Here is an 11,336-nt window from a genome sequence, read left to right on the forward strand (position 1 = left end):
AAATGGATAAAGGGAAGGGATTTTTTGTTCCAAATTCAAAATTGGAGATAGGGATTTAATTCTGTTTTGAAGTTTGACTTCTACTCTTTAAATATGAGAATGATAGAAAATTGTGTACACAATTTTTGAAAATAATTTTCAGCCCTAAGAGTTAGTGGTGGCCGGATTTCTCATAGCAAAAAAGAGAGGAAAATTTTTTCTCCAAAAATTCCACATCGTGCATGCGTTGGTGTTTGTGAAAATTCGAGTGTTTCAGAAACCTGTTTTGTCTCACGTGTACCCACACACACGTCTACGTGGAATCAAGGAATCGACGTGGAAGACTTTGGTATTCTAAACACAAAGCTTGGAGCAAGGACTGTTCGTGGTCAAAGAACTCAAGTTATCATCCGAGTCAGCTTCCAGGTATTTTTCCTGATTGAGTTCTTGATATATAAATTAATGTGATTAATTTATTCGTGCATAAATTAATATAATCTATAGAGTATCTCAAAAGTTTTTATGAAATTTTTGTTATACACGATCCGTCTTTTTCCATGCTTCCGCAGCCGAATTCGATTCGGCAACCAACAATTTCTTATTCATCATCGTTGCCATTTCATTCAACATAGGATCATCACACTCCTCTAACTTAATCAACTCTCGTTTGATAGCACAAATATCTTTGAAATAGAAGTTTGAAGTGACATAATATGAACCACTAAACTTCTTTGTCAAAGTGTAAAACTTGCCTAAGAACCTCAAAAAAACCCGTGCATTGTCCCAATCCGTCTCATTTGGTGGACCCTATATCTTTTTGTCTTTTATAAGTTCATCAAAGTAAGCACAATAGTTTTGATCCAAAAGCAACCTCTCAAAAACGGGGACAAACTTGAAAGAAGTCTCCAACATTAGGTAGGTAGAGTTCCACCTCGTGTTCACATCCAAACATAATAGGGCAGTTGAGTTGATGTTTTCTTCCTTCATGCACTCCTTAAACTTCTTGAGGCGTTGAGGTGAGGACCTCACATACCTAACTGCATTGCGGATGCTTGTAATAGAATATGCTAAGTCCGTGAGTCCATCATTAACAATCAAGTTTAGAATGTGACAGACACACCGCATATGTATCGCCTGGTCATCTAAGATGAGAAAATTAGGAATATCTTTGACTTTTCTCTTCAACCTGTCCATAGCCACATCATTGGACGATGCATTGTCCACTGTAACTATGAACAATGCAGTTATGCCCCAATCATTAAGGCAAACTAAAATCTCATGTGCAACTGTTTCTCCTTTATGATTCGGAACTTGGATGAAATTAATGATCCTTTTCTGCATATTCCAATTTTCATCGATCCAATGTGCGGTCAAACACATGTAATTGATGTTCTGAATTGATGTCCAAGTATCAGTCGTCAAACACACCCGTTACTTTCCTAAAACCTTCTTCAACTTCTTCTTCTCCTCCAAAAATATTTGATAAACATCCCTCGCAATTGTTATCCTTGAAATGTCAAACACTCTAGGATTCAAGTACGCCGAATAGCGCTTAAACCCTTTACCTTCCACGTGTCAGAACAATAACTCATCCAATACGATGTACTCCGAAACGACTCTCTTATAACCCTCCTTGGACCAAGCTCTTAGTGTCATAGTACTAGTAGCAGTGTCCTCCTCATGTGCTCCGATCTTTCTACTAAATTGGATGGTCTTTTGTTTGTTTTCACTCTCTGGATTCATCAAGCAACTTTCTATATGACTTTTCATTGTAGACGTGTCATTCTTATTCGAATTAGCGACATAAGTGACACCACAATGCTTGCAAGTAGCCCGCTTGGTTTTTTTGTCCCTCGTGAAATGTTGCCAAACCGGGCTTACTTGTCGGACTTTCTTCCTTTTCTTAGTACATTTCCCTTCTTCCTCAGTTGTCTCTTGTGTTTCAGTAGTTTCGGTTTCTTTTTGACTAGATTGAGACTCTATCTCTTTTTGCTTTTCCGATGAAGACATCTATAAGAATTAAGCTAAAAGTTAAACAATCACAAACAACATGCTTTCTTGTTGATGTTAATGATGAACTTTTATTATATCTAATTATCTATCTATTTGTATTAACTATTAAGCTATAAGAATTAAGCTTTCTTGCTGTGGCATAAATCCAAACACAAAACCAGAATTAGAACATGCTTGCAATATAAATCTTCTTTATAAATGCCCAGTAATAGCATGTGAATAATAAGAGAGAGGAAAAGAGAGAGAGAGGATATGGAGATTCGAATTGTACACAATGCATTAAATCCAAAATCCTATCCTTGTCCTATGTTTCCTTTTGGTTGGTATTGCTCTAGGTTTCTACTTTCTAACCACTAAAAACCCAAACAAACACACCCACTTCTTCACTAAAAACTCTCCTTCTTTCTCTCTCTCTCTCACATTCCCTCACTTCCAAACCTTGGTAATGCCAAGGAATTCCTTGGATTGAAGAGCTATTGTGAATATGAATACTTCACTCTCATCAAATTCTACCCCTATTTGATTTTCTCTAGCATCTTATCTAATCTAAACCCTTGTTTCTAGATTCTTTTAATCCCAAAAAAAAGGGAAAAAAAATGAGTTGTGTCCAACCGTCCAAACTCCAAATCCAAACCTGTTCTCAATTCCCCTTTCTTCAATCCCCTTTCACGGTTTCACCCTCTGCTCTGAAGAATAATTTCCCAATTCCCCTTTCTTCAATCCCAAAACGACACCGTCCGAGTCCGTCGTCTTCTCTCTCCAGTCTCTCCGCCATGCTCACCTAGCAAAAACCTCTCCAAAATTCACATAAACTCTCCCATATAGATTACAGACAATGGTTCCTTTTATATTTTTCCCCCATTTCCCAGAATTCCATTCTAACATTTAGTCATTGTGAAATAGCAAATAGAAATCCAATTTAGTCACAATATCAATATGTTTCCTTCCATAAATTCTGTGGCATATATAAATCCAAAATCAAACGCAACGGCATATATAAATCCAATCGACCAAGCTTGATTGATGGAAATAGAAAGTGGAGAAACAAAAGCCAAACCTCGGCGGAGCTTGGCGGAGGCAGACGTGCGAGCGGCGGCTAGCGGCTAGGGCTTTTTTCACCGTGAGAGGCGGACGTACGAGCGGCGGCGGACGTGCGAGTGAGGACGACTGAGGAGAGAGGCGGCGGCTAGGGCTTCCGTGAGGGTGGGTGAGAGTAAGAGAGGTGAGGCGTGAGGGTGGGTGGTTGTGGGTGGGTGTCTGTCTGGGTGAGAGAGTGAGAGACAGAGAGAGGCATAAGAGAGACTAAGAGAAAGAGGGTTCAGTTTTGAGTTTTGTGACTTGTAAGAGTAAAAACGACATCCAATCTTCAAAATGACAACATAAAATTAAAAAAAAAAAATGAAAACATAAAAAAAAAAAATTTCCTCGGTCGGTTCGGTTTTAACTGACACTGCCCAAGCCAAAACCGATACCGAACCGAAGACCTAGGGAGTCGGTCGGTTAACCGAACCGATTGTGTTCAGTTCCACGTGGCACCGCCGTTTTTGGTTTTGAGCGGTCGGTTCTTCGGTCGGTTGTGGTTGGTTTCGGTTTTACGGTTTTTTTGTACAGTCCTAATTCAGACTCAAGTTCTGATTTTACTTCTTAGTGTGACTAGTACTGGCTATATCCTCCTGAAATTCCAACCACAAAATGACTTCAAAGTTGAAACACAAAAATCATGGCCTTTAAAGGTTACAAATATATACCCAATTGAATCATGATAAAATTGTACTCTTAACTATACCAAATTATTGCACAATCAAAGTACTATTTCATATTTTTGGTTTTTTCTGTTACCAAATATGAAAGTGTAATCATATCCAATAAAGCAAGTGCCGCAAATATAGACTCAAGGACTGTTTAACCTTGTTCAAACAAGTAATATTTCTTGCACCAACTTTTGCTTTGAAGATTTCACTACAATCCAAGGAAAACCCACTTCAAATCATTCCCACATATATCCAAACAAAAAAATATATATTTAGATATATAGATGAAAAGACACTGACGCAAGAATTGTTTTCTTGTGCTTAGAAGTTTACTGATATTATAGAGATTCTTGTGTCATTCTGTTCTATATACGTATAAATGTTTATGACTTCTCATATTCATAACGAGCTATATACGTAGTTTTTTTCTACGTAGTATGGTCCTAGCTTTGATTTTAAGAGGGAAATGGCTAAAATATATTGTTGGAGTAGCCGACCACTATTTTGGACACAAAAAGATGCAACCTTATCTACATATATATTCTTGGTGGGATCAGAAGCATTTTCTTTCAAGAGTTCTTTCGTTTTCCCTTTTATTTCTCATCAATTAATTATTGCCCTTTCAACTTGTATATCCAAATAAAATCAGTCCCCAGAAAGGGGCCATTCTTTTGCGTGGGGAAGGACAAGGGTAAGATATACATATATAGATATATCATATATATGGCCTTAAGAGGGCAAAGCAATGAACATGGAAATAGTGCTGGAGAGAGAGTCTAAAATTATCCATTTGGGTACACGTGGCAATGCAGTGTTCGTCCCTTGGGACAACATGTGGAGCCCACGTGGCACTTATCCGTTTTATGTGTCGTGGAAAACAATGATGATATATGATATGATGTGAGGATCATGTTGATATGATGATTATTATTATGATGATGATGATGATATTATATTGTATACGCAGAGAATAGAATGTGAGGAAAGTGCAAAGGTTAGGAAATTTCCCAGTTGATAAAAAGGGGGAGAAAGAAATCTTATATAAATAGAAATATTTAACAAAAGAGATCACTTTTCTTTGCAGTTGGGTGATTATGGCACATGGGGCGGCACTAAATCAGCGCCGTCTTGTATAGTACTGAGTTTCTGCTATAAATTTGATGGATTTGTGACACAATCCCTCAATACACCCTAAACTGAGATATCTTTTCTTCACATCCTGTCTCTTTGTCTGTTTATCTCAACTCGGTTTTTCTTGGGAGAGAGTTTTGTTTGGTTGATTTTCCGAGAAAGTAAGAAGGAAAGAAAGAAGACAATGGATGGTAAGAGGCAAGGGAATAATAATTCATCCTCATCTTTCACTGCTGAGCTTTTTGGTGATAAGGAGTCTACACCTCAGCAGTCAAGCGCAGGGATTTTCGCATCCATATTTCCCCCTCCATCCAAGGCAGGCACCGTCTTTTCTTAATTTCAACAGTTTTGTTATTTGAGTGTTTTTGTGTTGATTGTTTTGTTGTTTCTTAGATTAAGGATTCTGCTTATGAAATATTATTCATACTTAGTATCTGTGTTCATATTGTTTACATGGAGCTATAGGATTTCCTTCATGGGATACATTTTTTTTTTCCTTAAAGAAAAGCTTTATGGACAACTGGAATTCTTTTTCATAATTAGCTAGCTGATATTGTCCATTTAAAATAGCATCTTTTAACAAAAAAATCCTTTCCTTTTGTTTTTATAAGCAAAACTGGAATACTTTATCATTGAGAATTAAAATAGAACTCTTTTAAGTAACAGAAAAGTAGTTTACCCCTGGAATGAAAAGGGGGTGTTGCTTTAAGAAGTTAGTAACTTGTGAAGTAAAAAGTAGAGTAAAACAAGGAAAAGTTTAGTAGTTTCCATCTATGGTGTCTGTTCACGTTTCTCGATCTGGGGTTTTCCTTTTCCCCTTTTTTCTTTTCTTTCATTTCTTTTTCTGGTAATAATCTATCTGGTTCATTTGGCGTGATATTAGGTGGTAGGGAGAAACTCAGCAAACTCTGATCTGATAGGATCTTGGCAAAAACACGCCCCAGGAAATCAAGCATGGCCCACCACCAAACATGGAAATTCAGGTATTTGATCACTGTCATTTTCTTTGTTTATAAATCTTCTCTGTCTTTCATCTTTTCTAAACACCAAAATTCCTACTTGAAAGGAGAGATATAATTGGAAATTACTTCTTTTCCTTTGCTCCTAATTTTGCAGAATCAACTTTTTAGAACAGTCACATATTCTAGTAAACTACCTGTATTCCATTATTATCATACTCCTCCCACTCTCTAAAATCTGATCTGGTGTGAAAAAGAAATATCGATTAATGTTTGATTCCTAGATATTAAATTATATCCTCAATGGATACTGCCTCAAACTTCTGCATTTTTCCGAAACTTATATAGTGATCAACGGCGAAGGTGCACGCAGTAGCATGCCCAACAAGGACAGGAGTTCTGTTCTTCAGGAAGAAAGAGTGGAACCATGTCATCTAAGTTCATCGCTTTACTACGGTGGGCAAGACGTCTATTCCCAGTCTCCAAGTACCCGAACCTCTGCAGCGTACCCTATAGTGAGTCTTGATTATTTGATGCTGGTGACACAGAAATGCCATGATATGATGTGATATGATATCTTTTATCAGCATGATTAGTCGAAAGATTGAACACAAATAACTGTAGTCATGTATGTACTCTGTGAATAAATCAGTTCAAGAAAGATGGCGGGGAAGATGATCCAAATGGAAGCAATTCGAGCGATGCTTCTCGAGGAAATTGGTGGCAAGGTGATTAAGACAAAGAAACGAGTACTTCACTTTTTGAGACCATGCTTTAGACCATATTAGCATCCTGAGCAATTCTTGCGTTTCTGCAGGTTCGCTTTATTATTAGGACCTTGCCCTTCAGGGCTACATGAATTCCGACAATTTTTCGAGGTATAGCTTCTATCAAAAGAATATCAAAGATCTTTGGTCGATCAAGATTTTTCCATCTTGCCATGCCTTCTAATATAAACAATGTTTTCTTTTCTATTTCGTAAAAAATAAAATACATATCCTAGGCCAATCCTTTGATCTCAAACCTATATTTTGTAGGGATTTATAATGCCTGATTTAAAAGCATGGGAACATGCAATATAAATAAGAAGCTCAAACGGGCAGATCTCATCTTTGTATTTTGCAGAGACTGAAAAGGTTGGGTTAAGCCCGAACCATGTGTAACATAAATAAGCAGCAGATGCCAGAAATGGGACATGTCTAGTCAGAAACTGCAAAACCTTATTTCGATGCAGTTGTTTTACAAGAATTTCATTTGTAAACTAGGCCGGGACGTTTTGAAGGTTGGCTAACGTTTTCGTAGTGGCTTAAGTTTCTATTTTTCATGCTTTGTAGAGCCTGTAGTGTCTGACCATGAACTGATGATACTGGCCTTTTTCTTCCCTTATGTGTCAACGCAGTTGTTTGTTAGCGGGTTGAATTTTTCCAGTTTATCTTCAGTTTCTATGATAGTATTTCAAATGTATGCAATTTCAAGGTCCATGACATTCATGACGAGCATATACATGAGAGGTTTGAAATGCACAATATTATACTTTATTAGGAATTTCCTGAAGAAGAAAAATTTTCCTAGAACTAAATCAAAAGTGGCACGATTAGAGGATATGCAGAGAAAACAAAAGTGTAGAAGACACACCTAACGAAAAATTCACCCAGAGAGCAATCAATTAAATAAACAGAAAATGGTCAAAAAATGTTTCCAAGTTTAAGCTCGCATTTATTTATTACCAAAAAAAAAAAAAAAAAACTTCTAAATCTCTGATTTTCTACAGCGAATCCTCAAAAATCCAGGTTAAAGCAATTCCCTAGGCTTTGTCAAGTGCTGCAAAATTGCGTAGCCACATTAGACAGCAATTGAAAGCACACCATTCAAAAGTTGAAATGGTAGCCAACCCTTAGAAATCAAAATTTTGAGAAAGAAATAATATTTTACTTGGATGAATCTTGGTAACGGCAGTAATTGTCCACATTGCCATCACCATCTGATACGCAAAGGAAAAGCCTTTCGTAAGCAGCTGCCATCTTGGTGGCTGTGAATAATTGCAAACCTCTGCGCCTAGCTGTCTGACCTTTCTCTTCCAAAGCTTCTCGGCCATCATAAAGAACAATAGACAGGGCCTTCTTTAACGAACCTACCGTTGGTGAGAATGTATAACCCATTTCAGGGCCAACAATAACAGATCCTGCAATGCTAGCAACCCTCGTGGCCATTACTGGCTTGCCGGATAGAATAGCTTCTAATAGAGTGTGATCCAAACCCTGTGCTCGAAGAGTTGGGTTGACAAAGATATCTATTGCGTTGTAGAAAGCTGCCAATTGAGCTTGTTCCAGTGGCCCCAAAACAAATACATTAGATCCCAAGTCTCTGTATCTAGCAGCCCAAGGACCATCTCCTGCTACCAGAACAAGGACTCTTTCCCGTGCATAATTGTTTCAAAGCCTCAAACATTAATGGATGCCCTTTATCTTTCACCAACCTCCCAGCCATTCCCAAAACCATTGTCCTGGTTTCAGGTACGCCAAACTTCTGCTTGAAATTCTTCCCCTTGGCAACATCTGGTTTGAAAATTTCCTCGTCTACGCCATTAAGAATAATGTGAACTCTGTCTTCTGGAATCATGTAAATCCTCTTCAGGATGTCTCCAGCATGGTCACTGGTAGCAACATGGTGAGCATAAAACGGGAAGAACTTCACCTCTTCAATAACCTTAAAAATTCTCTCTGTCAAAGCATATGCCTGTGGTTCTTCAGGGCTCCGTAGAAGTTCTTGAATGATGTCCGAATGAATGGTTTCGTAGGCAATCCCATGCCAAGAAACCGCCAGGTTGGTTAGATTACGAGATCGAGTATGCAAGAGGCCAACACTTTCAGTGTGTATAACATCGAAAGGCCTTCCCGTTGAGTTTTGAGTTTGAAAGAGCTTCCAGACTGAAGCTTGGTCCAAATACCCTCCAGCTGTTGGTTTTGATAGATGAAAATGTAAGTTGCCTATTGGGTATCTTGGGAAGGAAGAATTCGGAGGGGAAGTTGTGAAGATGTGAAGCTCATGACCTCGTTTGGCAAGTCTTAGATGCAGAGTCAATGCATGTCTTTCGAGCCCCCCTGCGTGAGATCTATGAGGCCATTTCTTGACAAAGAGTGCGATCTTTAGAAGCTTCGGTGGTGAACTTGAGGGGAAAGAGAGATAATTCCACGCAGAAGAGTATGTAAGGAGGTTAATCGGTTGGATTTGCTTCTGATCCATTTTCTGGTATAAAATATAGCCATGGCACCAATAGAGGAATGATATGAAAGAGAATGAAGAGAACAATAAAATGATACAGCAGAGCCGGCGAAAACTAAAGATAGTAACTTGATCCTTTGCCATGGAATGTGGATATGGAATACAACATCAAAAGAAAATTTGAAAGAGATTCCTGATTGATGAAATCTTTGGTATGATAAGCAAGAAACTACAATCTGGTTTCAGTATGAAAGAAAGAAGACTTGAAAAGAAAAACTTGCCGGGTCATACAAGAGAGTTCCTTCGTTCATGATCTGAAGGCACCTGCAAATGGGTATGGATCACCAGAAGTTCAAGAAAGAAAAGCCCCAGACATCGATAATCTCAGTGGAAGAACTGCTTATAAAATGAACAGGAAGACTTGCATGGGCAGCACAAAAATGTCCTTTGACTTGGCAGCTCAATTTGGCCTATTTAAGTTTCTACACCTTTTAGTATACACCAAGCAAAACACATTTGAAGCCAATGTCACTCACTGCCAAGAGACAACTCCCAATAAAATAGTATTTTACCATACAAGCTAAAAGAGCTACTCCCAACATTTGAACAATAAATTAATGCACCGTCTACTACTAGTTTCTGCACCTTAACATAGTCTTGAGAATTTCCCCAAAAAAAAACTTTTTACAAGGTTCAGCCTGGTTTGTATCTTGCAACACTAAAGCCAAGATAAACATAAATCAGAATAATCAAATTCAGTCCATAAAATAACCCAGCCATCAATTAAGATAAGGTATCACACAAAATTAGGCACATAGTGGGCTCCAAGGTCCAAGATGCAAATATTCACATTTCACAATTTAACGAAAACTGAAAACATGCCTGTGTACAACAAAGTAATAAACTTTCTCGGGAACTCACCGAAGAAGAACTCCTTTTACATCACTAGCGAGTAAAAGCATGAAGGACGAGAAAAAGGTAGATGACGAGCCCCAAAGGGACCAAAACCACCAGAGGAACAACCGCAGAGAAGGTATACAAACCTCCACAGGCCAAAACCCCTAGCTTGATCTGAACCAAATCGACAAGCGCCATCATCAGAAATCCGCACCCAAACACCGATCCGAGAGCCGAAACCACCATCCCCGACCTCAGCGCTACCCTATTGACGTGCCCTAGGTGGTGCTCAAAAGCCTCGCCGCTCGAAACGACCTCGCCGATCTTGATCGTCTGCTTCAGGGCCAGCGCAACGAGGCTGGAGAACAGGAAGGAGCTGAAGGAGTAGACGTGGAAGGAAATGAGGCCCTCGGCGACCTCGGCACCGGCGAAACAGGCCGAGGAGCTGGCGGCCGCGCCGATGAGAGTGGTTCGGGGGTCGGTGGTTGGGTACCAGCTGAGGCCGAGGAAGAGGGCTAGGGTGAAGAGGGAGTTGACATTGACGACGTTGTCCAAGGCCATTATGTGGATGCTCGTTCTGGTCAGGGACCGGCGAGAAACGTCGGACATGTTTCCCGGGTTGGCTACGGCGGCGGAGCTTGGCGGAGACTGGGAGGAAAGGAGGGAAAACATTTTGATAATTTTGTGGAAGCGGATTTCTTGGTTTGCGTTCGGTTTTGGGTTGTGTGTCGGAGATACGAAGCTTGGAATTCCATGTTGCGTGTGTTCTCCGGCTATAACTTCTCGTCTTCTCCAACTTCCACGGTTTTCACGCAAGGGAAAACTGGGAAGTGTTGCAGAAGCTGGAAAGGGAAGGAAGTGTGTACGAAATGAAGAGCTAAACTGGAATACGACAAAAAAATTAGGTGTATACGACAGTGTTTATATTTGATAAAAATTTTGGCCCAAAAAGTAAATAAGACGCCGTTGCCGGGGATCGAACCCGGGTCACCCGCGTGACAGGCGGGAATACTCACCACTATACTACAACGACTTGTTGTTCTGTATGAGCAAATTATAAATAACAAAATGATTTCTTCCGTTTTTGGTATAGGACATTATAAATAATCTAAAGGAGAGCTAGGGGATACTATTCATGCAGGCCCAATTTACTGTTCCTTCTACAGTAAAATGATACTTTACCCTCCATTTACTGCTCTATTCTTCTTCTGGTGTAAGAGTATTTTTGTCTTTCCGTTCTGCTCCTTTATTGACTTTACTCTCTGCTTCTTTGTAGAAGCTTCTGGCTTTTTTCCTCAAATAAGGACGACCTTGAAAAAATAGTGGTCCACTTTTTTTTTTCTTTTCACTTCTCTTCTCCTCTCCTTCTTCGTAGAAGCTTCTG

The 11,336-nt window shown here is 39.3% G+C and overlaps 3 protein-coding genes and 1 non-coding gene across 6 annotated transcripts; 1 reads left to right on the forward strand and 3 right to left on the reverse strand.

Annotated features, from left to right (window-relative positions):
* Positions 1-4,686: 4,686 nt before the first annotated feature.
* On the forward strand, positions 4,687-7,252 carry LOC21408031. 2 transcript variants are annotated; one of them, XM_024172311.1, is made up of 6 exons: positions 4,687-5,190; positions 5,758-5,857; positions 6,182-6,348; positions 6,486-6,561; positions 6,651-6,711; positions 6,871-7,252. In XM_024172311.1, exons 1-5 carry the CDS (start codon positions 5,059-5,061, stop codon positions 6,665-6,667), a joined length of 492 nt encoding a protein of 163 aa, XP_024028079.1. In that variant the 5' UTR covers positions 4,687-5,058; the 3' UTR covers positions 6,668-6,711; positions 6,871-7,252. The 2 variants fall into 2 exon arrangements, with proteins under 2 accessions (XP_024028079.1, XP_024028080.1); XM_024172312.1 differs by having other exon boundaries at positions 6,959-7,252.
* A 78-nt stretch (positions 7,253-7,330) lies between these two features.
* On the reverse strand, positions 7,331-9,211 carry LOC21408032. The gene is given in 2 exon segments (XM_024172309.1): positions 7,331-8,251; positions 8,253-9,211. Coding segments are annotated over 2 exon segments (1,437 nt in total). The 5' UTR covers positions 9,200-9,211; the 3' UTR covers positions 7,331-7,761.
* Positions 9,212-9,310: 99 nt separating this feature from the next.
* LOC21408033 lies at positions 9,311-10,848 on the reverse strand. 2 transcript variants are annotated; one of them, XM_010108267.2, is made up of 2 exons: positions 9,977-10,848; positions 9,311-9,379 (listed from the first exon to the last, which is right to left on the reverse strand). In XM_010108267.2, the coding sequence occupies exon 1, from the start codon at positions 10,622-10,624 to the stop codon at positions 10,001-10,003; it is 624 nt and encodes a 207-aa protein (XP_010106569.1). In that variant the 5' UTR covers positions 10,625-10,848; the 3' UTR covers positions 9,311-9,379; positions 9,977-10,000. The 2 variants fall into 2 exon arrangements, with proteins under 2 accessions (XP_010106569.1, XP_024028078.1); XM_024172310.1 differs by lacking the exon at positions 9,311-9,379 and adding an exon at positions 9,404-9,590.
* Positions 10,849-10,913: 65 nt separating this feature from the next.
* TRNAD-GUC lies at positions 10,914-10,985 on the reverse strand. Its single transcript has one exon. It is a non-coding gene; the product is annotated as a tRNA-Asp (tRNA).
* Positions 10,986-11,336: the final 351 nt, after the last annotated feature.

This window comes from Morus notabilis, unplaced genomic scaffold (assembly GCF_000414095.1).
Source record: "Morus notabilis unplaced genomic scaffold, ASM41409v2 Scaffold46, whole genome shotgun sequence".
NCBI classification, from domain to species: domain Eukaryota; kingdom Viridiplantae; phylum Streptophyta; class Magnoliopsida; order Rosales; family Moraceae; genus Morus; species Morus notabilis.